This window comes from Mycteria americana, chromosome Z (genome assembly GCF_035582795.1).
Source record: "Mycteria americana isolate JAX WOST 10 ecotype Jacksonville Zoo and Gardens chromosome Z, USCA_MyAme_1.0, whole genome shotgun sequence".
Lineage (NCBI taxonomy): Eukaryota > Metazoa > Chordata > Aves > Ciconiiformes > Ciconiidae > Mycteria > Mycteria americana.
Window position 1 is genome coordinate 31,731,030 of NC_134396.1, and position 17,063 is coordinate 31,748,092.

Here is a 17,063-nt window from a genome sequence, read left to right on the forward strand (position 1 = left end):
ATGGCGGCGCGGCGGGACCTGCTCTTCTCGCAGCTGGGCTCCGTCTGCCGCGGCGGCCGGGACCGGCGGGGGGGCGGCTGGCGGCACCCGCCCCGGGAGCGCTGCGGGGCGGCGGAGGAGCGCCGGCCGCGGGCACCCCCGCGCCGAGCCGGCCGGGGCGGCCGCGAACCCGCGGCCCCGCAGGTGAGGGTGGTACCGGCGGGGACGGGACGCGGGCGGTGGCGCGGCCGGGGGCCTCGCCGCTCTCCGCCCGGGGCCGGGCTGCGAAGTCCCCCGCGGAGGGCGGCTGCCGGAGGAGCAGGACCTGTTGGGGCCGCTCCTCTTCGTCCTCGCCCGGGCCAAGCCCCCTCGGCCCGAGGGAGAGAGGCTCCTTCGTGCGGAGCGGGTGATGGGGCGGCCGGCTCACCCGAGCACGGCACCGCGGTGCGCGCTTCTGTTCCCGGTGGTACGCGTTGCGCTCGCCGTGTCGTGAGCGGCGTTTGAGCGCGTCCGTAAATGGCATCAGGCTTCGTCTGAAAGTCCAGGCGACCTGGGCAGAGAACAGATCTGTTGGACTGACGGCAAAGAGAAAACCTCAGGCTGCAGCGGGCTGTTTCGCCAATACTTCATGTCCTGGTGTCGGTGCCGATTACCCCCCTGTGCTTCTGCAGATGGGGACTTGAGTGATTTTATACACGCACATTTGCTTGTATTCTAGTAGCCATGAACAGCTTCCAGCAAAAAGGATTGCCAACGCTACGAGCAGGACATCGCACGGTGATTTTGTGGTAGTGCCATTTGAACGCCGTGAGGTTTACAACGGTTATGTGTAACGTGAGAAAAACACCTCTGGCTCTAGTAAATTTTCACTTCTTTTTACCATGATGCTAACTGAACTCTTTTTTTTTTTTTTTTTTTTTTTAATTTAAAGATGAAACGCGTGTGATTCGGATGTCAGGGTTTTAAGAACAGACCTCTGCTACTATAGATAAAATTATAAGACTGGATGGTATTTCACACAGATCATGCTGTAGCAACATATCTAATGTATCCATTTCTGATATACTTGCTGATATAAGAAATATGTTTGCAGTGAAATATTCTTTGTGAGTATTTCTGTTTATGAATATAATTTTCATAATACGCAGTATCTGCTTGTACACTAAGAAAAAACGAGCTAGTGTTTTAAGTTGTGAACACCTGAAGTTAAACCACAAACTCCTTTTCTTGGTACCAAAGTGGAGTGGACAGTTTTTAGAGATTTAGTGTGTTTTGGAACTCCCAGGGGAATTGCGGTGTTACCCATAAGAATAAGCTCATACTGGTATGAGGCTAAAATGAGTTTAAGGAAGCATCATCATCATTTTTTTAATGAAAAATATGCTCTGAAGTTGTGAAATCAGTTTACAGACTTTTCTTTGATAAGTTTATATTATACCATAACAACCTTATTTAAAGTCGTGTCAGGCTTATATAGTAGTATTAAGAAACATGATAAGCAGCAAATAGCTTAGGTTATGTTTGAACCTAAGTTCCTTAATCGTTCTGTGGCTTGATAAGGGACAAATGCTGAAGCTTTCTTGGCTGTTACAAGGTCAGGGGCACAGAAATTACCCAATAGTGAATGTGCTGAAGTACATTGTGCCTGGAAGTAACCAGTAACCATGAAGAAAAGAATTGTGCAGAACTGTACCAGAGAAAGAAATTTCTCTTTGAGCTCCACCTTCACTTTTTTTTTTTTTGTAATATTGTACGGACAGGGAGAAGGTAATTGTTGCCTTCCCCCCCATTTGTGACCACCTAAGTGGAAGGCAAAAAGAGATGTAGTAGTTTCAAAAGAGCAGAAGGTAGGCGAGTTTAAAATTTCTACAGCTTGTAAAGGAAAATGAGGTCTCAGTAAACATCTGTCTGTCCATGCATGCACACAATTGTGCAGTGCACACAGTACTCCACTCTGGGCTGCAGGTAACGTTTTCAAAAACATTTAAATGATGTATGTGCGTAGTCCCAGTTTTAAAAAATGTTGTTGGCATGCAAGAGCATAGATCCCTCTGGGACCAGTCAAACTTTGTGTACCTCGTGGCTACTTTGTTTGTGGAGAACCTCAGGGGCTGGGCAGCTGCAGCATGTCCCTTCTCTGTCGTCCCAAGGAGTTCTTGTTCGCCTTTGCATAACCACAGTGGCAGGTGCCCAGAGATAATAGAAAACAGCTTTCAATGGTCATGGGGCCAGCATCATCCTCAATTTACAGTATTGTCTTTAAAGTGGGGTTGCAGTACAGGATAGCACATCAGGGGAAGGCTGCAGCGGTAAGAAGAGAAGGTCAATCCCTTCACGTTGCTCTGAGCACAACCCTGAACATGACTGGTGTTACAAATAGGATGGCAGAGACCATGCTGGACTGCTGTGTCCCACCTACAGTGTCTATCAGCGTGGCTCTGATCTGGTTACATCTGCCAAGGTTGAACGAAACCTTCCCAGGAGGAAAAATCTATGCGAACTATGTGCAATACTCTTCCTACTTCTTTTCCTAAGTAAGACACTCCTTCATCCTGCCTTTTCATGGCTCGATTAATCTTTATTTTTCACTCAGTAGCACCATGTCAGCTGAAAAGGTGGGTGCCCCCACCTGTGATGCCCAACACATATAGGCTCTCAGATGCTATCCGGGGAGGTGGTAGGTCCAAGCTGAGTAATCCAGTTTTTTGAGAATTGGACTAATGAGTTTGAGACTCTTCAGGCAGTTCACAGCACAACGGGAAGCTGAGGTGGCCATGATTTAGCAAGTCTGGATCTTCCCTCGGTGTTGTTTTCAGGCTGGCCCTATCAACTGTTGTGTAAAGCTTCCCTGATTCTTGTAATATATAAACATATTTTTGTGTAACACACATACTAGGTGAACCCTTGTGATCCACTCTGTATGCTTTGAATTACCAGTACTTTTGCTTTACGTTCTCATCTCTAACATTTTACCTCAGTTTTTGAGAGCTGGTCATACCTTCTCCTGCCAGTCCTGAAAGAAAAGAGGCCCCTTTGAGGGTCCATAGCTCTAAGTAAAGTGGTTAAGCCTCAAGAAAGGCAGGATTTATTAAGCACTTGTCCTCATCCTTTCCTTGGAGCTGGCATTGCTTTGTGTCTCTGCCATAGCGCAGTTGTTGGTAAGTGCTGCTCTGAGTTGTCCAGTTCCCTCTGCTGTTGTGTGGGAACAGAAGGGGGCATCTAAAAACAGTTTCTGGGGTTTCTTGATGTTCTTTTCACTGGGACAGAAGCTGGGTGCTGTCGTGCTGCATGTTGATAAATGCAAGCGAGAAAAAGGGGTTTTTAAAACCCACTGGTGGTGTGACATCTTGTCACAGTTTCCAAATCGAATGCCCTTGGGTTGCTAATGAAATGAATGCTTCTGTTTTGTCCTAATTGTTAAGTCTCAGTGACGAGAATTGAGTTCAGCCCCCTTCAGCGTTGTCAGTAATGATGAAACTCTGCACAAGAACCGTGACAGGGCAGATGCTCGCCTCCCAGCCTTCGGTGGTTGCAGGTGTAATGGTCTGGAACTTGGTAAACAGCCGTGGCTGTGCCTTGGTGCCAGTCCCGTGGTGTCAAAAAGTAACATGTTTTCATTATAAAAGTGGTTTCCTCACTGCCATGTAGTGCTAGGGATTACAGAGAGGTGATGAGGGACTCGGTCACATCCGTAAAGGGTTGGTAGCCCTTTGTGACTGTAGTGGCAGTGGGGTTACGCTGCATTGCTGAGGTTGGACTGCAGATAAAAATTTTTACCAGCCTGACTGGGGTGCGGTGACCCCAGGTTTGATCACAGCCTACTGCTATAAACTACTGCATTTGTTTACATTTTATTGGCGCGATTTAACCCCCAAAGAGGGGTAGAGGAGCTTCTACTAGTACATCCCAAGTGCTTATGAAATATATTTGTCCCTCCGCCTGCTGGCTCACCAGCATTTTGCAAAGGCTGGGTGGCAGTGCCGTGCAACCTCAGCCCTCTGTGCGAGCTCGCCCTGTCCCTGCTCCTTGCAGCACTCTCCTTGCCCCGTCTCCGGCCCTTCCCTCACCCCTCGTGCTGGCGCAGCTCACGAGACCGTCCGAACACAGATGCACCGGGGCAGCTTGGTGAGCAGGGCGTGCTCCCGGGAGGCTGGGTGGGCTTTGGGGCTGCCACCCTGCGTAAAGGAGTTGGCAGCGGGATGGAGCAGAGACCTTGTAGGTTGCAGGTGAGTGTGCCTGGGGCTGCAGCCTGGCGTGGTGGGGGCCAGGAGTTGCAGCCTGGCTCGGTGCCGGGAGGGCAGTGGCGATGGCTGCTGGGTCATCCTGTTCAGCCCAGCATAAACAGCAACCGCAGCTGCTCCTCGCTGCCCGGCCCTGGGGAAGCCCAAGCCTTGGGGGGTCCCTTTGGCTGCTGTTGCAAACTCCAGTGCAACAAACCAGGTGATAAGGCTGGCATCGCAGAATGTGCCTTGGCACACACGGCCAAAGGTGCAGAAAGACTCGGTGGAGAGCTCGAGGGTGTGTTCAGATGGCCTCTGTGCCAAAGGGGCAGGAGGACATTTCTGTCCCCGCAGTCCCCGGCGGCTGCTCGCAGGCCGTGGCTGGCTCTTCCTCCAGCTGGGTCGAGGCAGCTCTTCGTGGGTCTGTGGCGTTCAGTGGGTTAACAGTGTGGCTTACATTTGAAAGCAAGACAGCATCGCAAAGGAAAAATTTTTTTTTTTTGCAAGGTGGTGGGGTGGGCAGAGCCGAGGAGAGTGGTGACCCGCGGCCGGGTGGGAAATGCAGAGGTGGGACCATGCCTTCAGCCTCCTCAGAAATCATCCGAGCTGTGCTCCCTCTCTCTTTGGAAAATGAGATCTCAGTCCCGTGACAGTCTGCCTGTCTTGCAGTGTGTGCAAAGGCTGCTGTATGCAGCTGTCAAGCCCATGAAGATTTTATTATTGTGTGAGACAAGCAATGGAGCAAAAAGAGCAATGCTGGCAGGAGTGACAGTGAACAGTCATGTGGCCCCAGAGGTGAGCTGTATGGGTCACTCACATCGTTTAAACTTCATAGTGTTACAGATTGCTATCAAGCTGTGACTTACTGGGGCCCTTTGTGCTTCCTCCAGCTGAATTTTGCAAACTGCATTTCTTTTCCACTTTAGGTACGTTAGATATGTCCTGTCTTCAGAGAGTCACCTCTCTAGTCAATATTAATCCCTGTGTTGTGAAAATATAAAACAAACAAAAGAAAGCTCTGAAATTTACCAGCAGGTAATTTTCTTCTCTTCCTCCTCCTGGTTTAAACTGGGAAGAGCTTTGTGCTGTATAATTTTGAATCCTTTGATGGAGGAATGCGTTTGTAACAGCAGTGGGTGGTTGACCTCTGTGATCGCTCAGTGCCCGGTAGGTGAGACCCAGTTTCAAAAATAGCAAGCTGATTAGCTCTTTGCTAGCATCAAGTGCTGAACAAAGAAGCAGCGCTGGCTGCCATTGATCTCCAAGTGGAAATCTGAGCAAAACTTGAAGCATTGTATTGACCTTCTGGGTAATACACCTGAAGCATCATTTCCTTATGGCTGCCTGGATTTTCACTTCTTTAAAATGACTTGCAACAAGATCATTTCAAAGGGGACATGTAACTTGCCTTGAATTTGTGGGATTTTCTGATTATATTGCATTAGTTAATATAAGAAGACTGAATGCTTGATTTTCTTTGGGATATGAATGGTACTGGCGACTTCCAAAACATTGTTAGTGAGACAGGCAGGAGTGTTCATTAAGGAAACCCTGCAACTTTTTTTCCCGAAAAAGACACTGTAAAATAAGGCCGTTCTTATGTTTAAGGATTTATAATAATTTGCAAATACAGTTTGGATTAATTTGCCATTTCTTACTCTGTTACTGATGCCTGCTCTTGTTTGCCAAAAGTTTTGTGTGTCTTTTATAATTTATTCTGCAATTTAGACTGTTTTCCATCAATTAAAGCCTTTAGAAGATGTCTTTCTGTATCTTTATGTATGACTAGCTTGTTAAATAATCCACATTTTATGCTGATCATTGAATTGGCTTTATAGGAGGAGATGATATACAGTATTATATTGTATTCTAATACTGGTGATGTAAGACAAATGTCAGCTTTTAGCAAGATAGCTGCCGTCACCTTTAGGCACAGATTTTGTCATTGCCTGTGTGGGCCACAGTTATGAAACAGCCAGATCCAAACTTTCTCAACAATCACTGTGCTTCTAGAACAGTGGGTTTTGCAGTGGCCTATTTTAGGCAGAAGGCCAAATTATGTTTCATGTCCCAGAGACTTTTTGTCATTTCCAGCTGGGGAATGGACCAGGAAACCTGTTTTTAAGTAATTTGCAGATATCTAATGCCAATATAGGACTTCTAGCAATGCTTTTGGGGCCTGCTTCAACGGTAGGGCTGACGAAAATAAATTGTGATTTCAGATATCTTGTGTTTAGCTCATTTGCAAAAGCCTGGGCTGTTGGCAGAAATGTTAAGGTGAGGGCCTCTGTGGCCTTCCCCCTCTAGTCCAGTGCCATGGGCTGTGCAGGGGGACAGGAGAGTCTGCTCAGACCCTCCAGCTGCAAACCAGGGTCCCTCCATGAGCACCTGCACCCTGAGCTGGGTGTGCTCTTGGGGCAGTGCTGTTTGATGTGTTTTTCCAAAACATTACATGTTCAGGGATAGCAGAAAGGCTTAACTGATTAGTTAATAAACTTAAAAAGTAATAAATTAATTAAAGGTCTAGTCTTTCAGACTGGGCTAAGCTTTCCATTAGTTGGCTACCTCTGTGCTCCAGGGGTCAAGCCGGAGCTTCTTTGACAAGGAGAGAATTTTGTATTTAGTATTTCCTGCATTTTGTTGTAATGAACCCACTGCTATTTGCATTCAGAAATATTCTTCCAATTGTGTTGCGTGGTCTACCCTGAGAGCAGAAGCAACATGTTGGAAAGCCCATTACAGTCAAAGGGTTTTTCTTTTCTTGGCTAAGTTTGGGATCAAAATATTCAAAACACTTTTATGAGCCTTTGATGTAAGGCCCCAATCCAGAAAAGCACTTAGGCACACATACTCAGCTTTTAAGTGCAATTGATTAAATGTGAAAGAAAATGCCATAGCACGTTGTTGGTTGAAGGCTGAATTTATATATTTCTGAGAAGCTGACATGCTCCATTTGTGCTAAGGAAAATAATCTAAAATCTCTCTTCAGTATGACTGAAGATTTTTAAAAAGTTCTGTTATCCCTCTCTGACTTGGGTCTGCATTTACCCTGCTAGCACAGGTGACTTCTCTTCTGTTAGTGTAGGTAGTCTGAGAATTCAGACTACATAGAAACATATTCTCATCTGAGAATATGTTTACAGTGGATGTGTTTGAATTAATTACTAGGAAATAATCACAGAAATTCTGCTGTGACCTGAAATGATATGTTATCTTTAGAAGGGGAAAACAGAAACTTTTCAGTGCTATTGAATCTGCAGTCTGCCTGGAAAGGCAGTTTGGGATTAACTGGTAGTTGTTTTACAGTTGGGCATGGTGAACTGGTGAACAGCAGTGGAAGCATTCAAATTAAATTATTTGCACAATATTTTTGAAAATTAGTGATGAAAATTTTCTTGCAAATTCAATTACTTATAATGCAGTATTTCCACAGATGTGCAGAGTCCTGAACACTTGGGCAAAGGAGTAGGTAAGAAAGATTGGAAGAGCGAAAGATGCTAGTTAGTAACAGGTGTACTGATGTACTGTAGTGATGAAGGTGAGGGGAACCGCAGCATGTCTGTGTTACAAAGCCAGGCTGTTGTCCTCTGACAGCATAGCCTGAACACAAGGAAATTCTAGAAGACCTGAGAGTTTGCTGAAAACCTCACATTAGGTTCATATTTTACGGCACATGACCCTGGAATTTTACAATGCATTTCTGGCCTACGTGGATCCAAAGTGGTGTTCTTTGTTACAATCAGTTGTTATATTACTTCATACCATAAGCATGCATGTAATGGATGCTGAACCAGAAAGTTTCTGCCCTGAAAAGCTTATGCAAGACAGCCTGTTAAGTTGGAAATCTCTTTAATGCTGGCAGTAATTTACCAGTTGCCATGGGACGCAGAAATACTGCTGAAGTCCTGTTTTTCACTTAAGAATTATTAAGCATAAATTGATGATACCTGCAAGTCCACCTTAGCTTTTATAGCTCAGGAAGAGTTCCCAGGGGTAAAAGTTCAAGAGATACCAATGTGCTTATAGGCTGACCTCTTGTGAAATCGTCTTGAGTGTTAGCTTACAAGAACTCTGGCTGCATTTCAGGTATCTAATGTTCTTGCAAGTGACTTGCTCTATGTGTAGTTAATTTTTAAAAGGGTTTAAGATATTTTGAGACACTGTGCTGAACACAAAGGCTGGATTCTTTCAGTGGCTGTAATAAAGGGAAATTCTTCTTTCCCTCCCCTCACTGTGTATTTGAATAAGGGCTGGTCACACACTGCCCTACGCTGACTTCTCACAGGTATACTTTCACCTGAAAATGGAGTCTTCCTCCTTCCCAGGCACTGAAAAGCAGTTTTGGATCTGTTGGGTATTTCTAATTCTTGCCATCAGCAGTAAAGGTTCCTGAGGCAAATCTATTAGCCCCAGGATTATCTGTTGCTATTTAATGAATATTTGCTTTCACCTAATCATTTTGAGGGTAACAAGTAATTTCTTAACTGGAAAAAGAGTTATATGATGTGTAACTATACTCTTTTTTTGCAGAGATTCTGCCAAACCTGCTCAGTGATGCAAAGATACTGGCTCTAATAGTTAAAATCTTTAGGAAAACCCAAATTCTTGAGAAGTGACCGAGAAAAGTGGTTGTGTGTAGTGGATTCCCTACACACACCGTGTGTGCAGAGCTGAGGTATGGTGCTTGAGAGCACTTTTCAGCTCTTGAAGTAGTGTTTTGGCTAAGACACAAGAAGGAAATTACTGCTCTCTGTTACGAGTACAAATTTGTTGCAGTTTTAGTAAGCGACTTACAACTTGATTGTTCTGGTTAGTTTCCAGCATGACTGTACCTTGCCTAAATGAGCTAGCCTGTTACTTAAACTGTATGATTTGTATCTTACTTACTATATGATTTCTCATTATCTGCCCCTGTTTGGATCTACACAATGTGTCTATTAAGGGCAGTTGCTGCTATTTTGTCCAATAAATTGTTATATTTCAATAATGGATGAAATTTTTCTGACACAGAGATGTGTGCCTTTTAATTTCCTTTTGCAGGGAATTGAACAGTGTCCAGAGCAGCATGCTGTTTCATTAGGAAATGTGTGTATCTGTGCCTTTCACACCAAAAGGGACATAAGTGCAGCTAATGGTACTAAAAATTTGTTGTTTAGTATTGGCAGTGTAACCTAGTTTTCCTGAGTTTGGTACTCAACCAATGAACAGTGCTTATTGTCTGGTCTTGAAGGGGCTGAATGTTTCTTGCAGATCTTGGTTTAGTAAAGCTAATTCCAGAGCAGGACAAATACACATTAGCCTCTACGTACCAGTGTTTAATTGGCGCAGTGCATCTAAAGGCTTTGACTCTGGCAAAGAGGCCCTTCACGAGGGGGTGGGGTGGCCTGGGGCGGAAGAAAGCAGCACCAAAAAATTGAAGCCTTCACCCGTTTGTGCTGGATGGGTGGGTGGTGAAAGCAGCGTGGGCACCAATACAGCCGTGACCGCAGGGCTACGTTGCCCGGTCCTCTGGGACAGGTGGGCCAAGCGCTGCGTACCTGCTCGGTGACCCCAGCGGGGCGGCAGCACGGTCACTCGTCTTTTGTCCTCCAAAACCGCCGGATTTTGGAGGACAGATTACCTCTGTGCTAGGCTGGGTTTTTAGGTTTTGTCCGCTCTCACTCCCTGTCAGCAAGGATTTGAAAGAAATGAGTGGTGCAGGTGTTTCTCTAAATCTTATGCTCTGATCTCTTTCTTTATTTCTGGAAACCTTAGTTTTTGAACATTAGTTATGTTTAACCAAATTTGACCTGACACTGTCCCTTTAATACCATCTTATGCAAGGATCTCAGACATTAAAGATATTGGAGAAGTGATTAAAAGCAATTTCCTAAAAACTACTCATGTGCCTTAAATTTCAGAGCCAAACTCTTGCCACTCCATTGACTAAATCAGTCTAGAAATCTCCAAAGCCTCTTCTGTGGCAGGGAAGTATAAGCAGCAATCCTAATCCTCAGACTGGCGAGAAATGAGAAGGCAAAACTCCCAAACAAAGATCTCGGGACTGTCTGGAAGGAAAATTGGAAGGAAAAATACAATATAAACTTGGATTCAGGTCTTCTGTATACCAGAACAGAAATTTGCAAGTCAGAAGGAACATGTAGGTGTATTTTTGTCTCCTTTAGGGTTTGGTGGTAGAAAGGATATGGGTTGATGCTGGCTGAGGTATATATACCTCACTGTAGCTACAGGAGAAATTTTAATTTGTTGCTGAAGTTTAATTAAATGATGACAGTTTTAAATGTTAGCCAGAGTTTTATGAAAGAAGGTATACATTACAGAGGTCTTTTACAAAGCTAGGAACCAAGAGCAAACAAACAGCAGTTCAGAAGTCTTCTCTTCATTTTTACTTGCCCAGCCCTGAAGTCATGGATAACTGTAAAAAGCGTAAAGGTTTAAAACTCTTTTCGTGATTACACAATTATCTTAGAAACCTAAGTAAAGCCTTAGATTAAGAAATGAATGTTATTGTTATGGTGTAAATTTTATGTACTAAGTGAAGATTTCACCTTATATAAAATTGAGAATAATGGTAAATGTGTTGCATATCACAGTGTTTCAGTTTTGAAATTTGTGCTTCACAACATGAAATACAGTGATACAGTCTGGTATTTTATTTCTTCCTATGGTTGACTGGAATTTCTATATCTATTTTTAAGTAGTACCATCTGTTCAGGAAATTCATTAAAGAAAAAAATGTTGGACTTTGCAAACGATTTTTTTTTGCTATATTCACGTTTAACATTTGAGATGAAAATAAATGTTAAAGTTACAGGCTTCATCAGGATCATATCCAGATGATATGCTACCTAGGTACTGCTTTTTTAAATGTAAAAATTAGAGGAAGCAAGGAGGTGGGAAGAGCACAGCATAGGCAACACTCCAGCAAACTCTATGTAAATAAGCAAAGATTAATGTTGAAATACCTGTATGGGAAGATACTATGTTTCTTAGCAGGGCAGGGTGAAAACTCCCAGTATTGTATCAGTTGCACTTTGAAATGTTGTTTTCAGTCCTGTTTACTGAGAACCCTGAAGCGGAGTTAACTGGGATGAGTGGTGTGCTAGGGGAGTCTGTGTGCCACTGGGTGAGGTGCATCCTTGGAGCTTCCAGATTCAAAGGTCAAATAAATTTCATAGTCATCTTGTTCATCTGAAATAAATGGGAATTTTGTCAATGAACTCTATGTAGCAAGGTCAGATTCATGGCACATGATCTGAAGCTGTAAGTTTTTTTTTTCCTTTGGCTTTGTTGGACCTTGAGCCCGACCCATTGTGACTGGAGTGGCCTGATCAGCTGTGGCGTGTCCTTACTGCCTCAGTTGCAGAAAAACACAGATGATTTTGGACCAGATTGAAAAAGGTTACACAGAACATCCAGAATTTTAAGCGCTGGTATTTTTGTCTTAACCCCTAGCCACCCTCCAAAATCCAGAAAAAGAGAATTTTTTGAAACAAGGCATGTTTTTTAGGAGACAGCTTAGATGTTCAAAAAGCTGATACTAGAGAAGAAGCCTTTTCACCTCCCATATTAGATGTTGTAACTTCAACTCACACAGTGTATTGCCATCCCTGAGGATTGTAAATTATATTTTGGTTTGAAATAACCACACCAAACAGCTGTTGTGTACCAGATGATCTCTCCTCCCTTTAAAATTACCGATTTATGTTTTATCTTGTATTGTGTAACTTTGTGATGAGGAACACTGAGCTTTGGATATAAAAACTTCTTTGACACCCCTTTTCAAGTGTATTCACATATGGATTAGCTTAGTGCCAGTGCCTTGCTCAACTGGCAGCATGTTTTGCTGTTGGTGCCTAGGCTGATGCAATGCTTCCCTGTTACACTGGGCTGTATATCTCCAATGCTGGCCTTCACACCTGGAAAGATACCCAGAGAATGCTTGATTTCCAGAATATGTCATGCTGGGGATAAAGTAGCGCAAGGGAAGCTACCTGAGACTGTGGGATGCCAACAGCTTGCTCAAAATTACTTTGAACTACTAGTGCTCTTACTAAATTGAAGTGACAGCAGTTCGATGTTCTTCTCTCATAAGGCTGAGCATGTTGCCTCAGCAAATGCTGTAAGGCTTGTCAACCTCTTGGCCGTTCTGTCACACCTTTTCCTGTTAATGAAAAGTTTAGCGAAGTTCATTCTTATCCGAGGCATCCTATGACATAAAAAGATTTTTTGTTCCCTAGTTCTGATTGAAAACCAATTACCAGAAATAGTAATGGGTTTCAGAAAAATCAGAGTCCTGGTGTATTGTAATATTAGAAAGATTTCACTGTTTTGCTTGGTAGCTCAAACAACTAGAATAAAGTGGTTTAGGAAGCGTGAAACAATACTGATTGCTAACGAGAATACTACTGAAGGGTTTTTGAGAGCAGTGTGTACCTGCCCTCAGGTAATTAAATTTGCTTCACTGTTTCCAAGGTTTTTCTCTGGATTTAATTTTTGCACCGTGTCTTCAGTAGGTCTCTTTCTAAGATAATTAATTTTCTTACATGCCTGTGCTGTGTCCAGCCCTGCGGATCTTCCACGCTGTTACTTCTTCATTCGAAGCTCAACCAGACCCAATTCAATTAGTTGCTCCCAGAAGAATACGCATGCACACCAATACCAGCAAACTGCTTTTTAATGATCTCTTTCATCTTTGTCAGTGGGGGCCTGTTTCAGAGTACTTTAAAACCAAAGGTAGGACTCCCATTAGTCTTGGTAGAAGCTGCGTCCCCACCTGCAGACAAGCTTATAGTTCACTCAGGTAGCTTGTGGCCCTCCATAAGTGCGTGACTGGCTGGGAGATTATGTGGGGGTATTTAGGGATGTGAAGCTGAAGTGAAAAAAACTCAAACGGGCCTGCTTTATTATGGGTCATAATTCCATTGAGGAGATTAAAGAGAGGTAGTCTCTTTTATAAGAATTATTGTTGAACTCCATCCATAAAATGCTTCCAGCAGTACTCTTAATAAGTTGAATTACTGGCATTCTCATGAATTTAATTCTTTTCTAAGTCATTGTACGAAAGATGCATTTTACAAACAAGTATGGAGACAAGTACTTACCATAAGTATTTTTACAGGGTAGGCATTTTGCAGAGGAACAATTGGTTTTAAACATGAGGAGTGAGTAAGGAGTCAATATTTATTATTTGATTACTGTTTGCCTTGTATGCCTAATCATAAACCAGAACCCTACTGTGCCCTGTCCTAGAGAGCTTGCTGTCTGTGTATAAGGTAGACAACAGATAGACAGAGAGCGAGATGAACATGAGAAACAATGAGACAATAACGGTCAGTATAATTGTATTTACTCTTTATGATGAAATATCTGTCCATTGCATGTTTTGTTGTGGGGGTAGTTCCCTTTAACGACAAGAAAAACTCCTTTGCTTCGTTTACTAAATTCAGTCCCAGAGATTTCAAAGTTCAGCATCCAAAAACTATTATTCCTTTCAGGGAATTTGATCCTGATAGACCTGAAGAGAAAGAGGTTCAAAGACTCCCAGGGAGATTTTCTGAAAAAAATCTGTGTACCACAGTGACTGCTCACTTTGCTCAGCTGCAACAGGCTTCACTGAGAAAGTTTTCACAGTGTCCCAGGAGGCCAGTGGAAAAAACCCACCTGCCATACAGTCTAAGTGCTAGGTCTTTGGTTCCTGCTTTTGTATTTCGCTGTAGTCCTAGTTCAGCAAACACATAACCAGGATGAATCTATTCTTAACTCTGTTAAGAATAATAAAAGAAGGAATCAACCATCTCTTTTAGGTAAAAAGAAAATCTTGCTTTTTTTGACATTTACAGTTTTAGTAAGATTGCCATTTGCTAGTCTTCTGGCAAAAGGGAAGTGCAGTCCTTTAAGCAGTTCTGATTCATCCTTACCACTTCCTCTATTGTACATGTGTTTGACAAATCCTCTAAATAATTTTCATGTTGATTAGTGAGGGGTGGGAATACATTTTAATATTGATCTTTCTGTGGAGCTGTGTAAAGCTTGGGGGTGAAGGGCTAGAACTGTTCAGAGCTGTAGTGTCAGCTTATAGTGTTTGGTTTCATCTAACATCATGATGGGAATAATTCTGAGTTATGTGTTATGTGTATACAGCTGTGTAGACATTATAGTGCGATTTTTGGCATTATGTTCTTAAGTTCAGCAATACAATTACATTTGAAATGTCTTTTCAGTCCCCCAAATCTTGGATTGAAGAGGTCTTCAGTAAAAGAGAATGTGCACACATCATTCCCAGTTCAAAAGATCCTCACAGGTAAAACAATGAATTTCACTTCCTTTCTGTTACATTGAGAAAGAATCAGAATAATTTTTTATGGGCATCATGTGTAGCTTGGATGAAGTTCTTTGCAGTTTTGCAGTGCCCCAGTTAGTGATTGCTGGTGTTTATGGGTTTTCACAGATACTGTCACCAGTGTGTTTTAAATGAGGCTGTTCGTTGAGTTAGAAGTTGGCAACAGTTGACCTTCCTAGGGTCCCCAGATGTGTTGCTTTCAGCCCAATAACCAAAATTGTGGTATGGCATTCAACTGAGAGATTGAGTTACATGGAGTTACTGCTGCACAGGAATTCTTAATCCTGTACCACCATTTTCTCCCTGCCTCAGAATCATGCCTGCTGCTGATCACAGTCTTCTGAGATAGGAGTTTCTGCTCAGGCTGGCATAGACTGTGGAAAGAGTAAGGAAAAGATCAAATCCTCAACCTGTGTTTTAGGACCTGAGAAAGCAAACATAATTTGGCATTCCAGATTGTGTATCTAGTGGCTGGTGTTGCCTAAATAAACTCGGTGAGATCATGTTCTGAGGATGTAAGCCTGTAATTTTGATCATATTGTTTTGAATACATGGATAGTGTAGAGTAGATAAGATAGATAACTCATCTATGAAATGTGGATTTGACATACAGTCTGAGACGTAAAATGCCAAACAAATCACTGAAATTAACCGGTACATCTTCCAGGGGTGAGTGCAGAAAAACACAGCCTTTAATGCTGTTGATGAGAATTTTTTCACAAGTAAATGGATATTTTATGAAAACCATTACAGATGTTTTCTTTTATACAAGCATGTATTAATTATGCATCTTTTATCACAGGTGTCCTGCAGGATGCCAGGTGTGCCAGAATTTAATCAGGTAGGAGTGCATAAATATATATCTATGAATTTTATAATGAACTAAAGTTAGTGATGGGCATTCCTAGTCAAGGAAGTAATGACAACAAAAATAACCTTGCTCTTACATTGTCAGAGCAGCATTTCTGAGGGTGTGCTGGAGAATGTTTAGCATAAATCTGGGTAAAATAAATTGTATGATAACCTTTAATTTATTTGCAGTAGAAAATTTTATCCAAATACTTTGTGTGGATGCATTTGTCTTAATCTTCTCCTGAGGAATGAAAGGCAGAAAAGTGCCTTTAAATGGGAGCTATGTCCTGGGTGATATGAAGGCGAGTGAGATGAAAGCAATGGAGAACAGTAAGAATTATGGAAAGAGGAAGAACAAAATAAAGGGAGAAGAAAGAGGGTAATAGAAACATCCCTGATGGTAGGTTTTCTGAAGATTTTTTCATCTTCTCTGCAGTGGGCATTCTGCTTTTGGGAAGGCAAGTGACAAAAATAACATCACTTTGGTGCTTTTAACTCGAGTGTGGGTTTTTCAGACAGCTAGTATTTTGTGGCTTGTATTAATTAGTTGTTTTCAATCCAACATTTATTGTTCAGCTGGTGTTCCCAAACAGGTTTCAATACTGTATGTTTATGATAATAAATTATCAGTTGTTGGAACAAAAATTTTAACTTTCCTTGACATTTGTTTTGTGTTAAAGGCCTCTGAAGTCTGAAGCAACAGAAAACAATGAGTTTCCAGTAACTAACAACTAGCAAGCTGGTGCTAACTAGTCCTGTTATCTGCATGGGCATGATTATTTGCCTTTTCATGATATTTCACATTTTATTTTGCTTCTAAGATTTATGTGAAACAGGAGTCACATTTTCCAAAAAGCAAACAAATTACTCCTTGAAATCAGATCACTGTAAAGGGCCAATATACAGAATGGTGTTGGCCTTGTAAGGCAAACGATCTGCGCGGCATCTGTTCAGAGGCAACTCCCTCTGAGGGAACGGTCGCCTGTTTATTTTGCTTTAGAGCAGAAGAATAGAGATTCAAAGATTTTTGCAGGTGTTCTGTATGGAGAAATGCAGGGAGGATTTTAATGCTTCCTGCTAACCTGCAGATACCCAGGTGGGTATCTAAGCTGAAGTTAACTTGTGCTTGAAAATATGGTGGTTTAGTCCTGTCTAAATTGCGACTACAGCAGTTCTGCAGTCCTTCCCCTTCCCTGCGCTGGGTGACCGTGTTGTTATGTTGTCTGGGAAGCTCATTGGTATGAAAATTAACCTGGGGGGGTGGAAAACCAAACCAAGATTAGCTTTCCACCAGATCAGCCTCCTAATCAAATACCATTTAGCTGCATGAATGAGAACACGACAGTGGGAAAGGGAGGAAGAGAAACTGGAAATGTGCACCCCACAGTGTGGGTTTGTTTTTTTCTTTCACCTTTTTCTGTAAAGACATCCCGTACCTTTGTGGGTTTTTTTATCTTGTAGTTGTTTCTTTCACTTTTCGTTGAGCATTTTCATGCTGTTTGAATTCATGTGAATCCTATTAGTCCGTCTGTCTATACATGCAGAATGTGTGTGGGTGTCTGGTGTTCATTTCAGTCAGCCATTATCTTGCAAGTACATTTTCCCAAATATTAATTCTTCTTGTCTTCTTGTATATTTTAAGGTGTGCACAGAGCTTTGTTCTAGGAGAA

At 42.7% G+C, this 17,063-nt stretch overlaps 1 protein-coding gene across 1 annotated transcript in view; it reads left to right on the forward strand.

The window, feature by feature from the left end:
* Positions 1 to 17,063, forward strand: part of TRPM6 (transient receptor potential cation channel subfamily M member 6) — an 86,875-nt gene continuing 69,812 nt past the window's right edge. The window contains exons 1-3 of the mRNA XM_075488622.1: positions 1 to 183; positions 14,387 to 14,502; positions 15,344 to 15,382. Of these exons, the coding sequence (XP_075344737.1) occupies positions 1 to 183; positions 14,387 to 14,502; positions 15,344 to 15,382 (338 nt within the window). The remainder of the gene's footprint in view (positions 184 to 14,386; positions 14,503 to 15,343; positions 15,383 to 17,063) is intronic.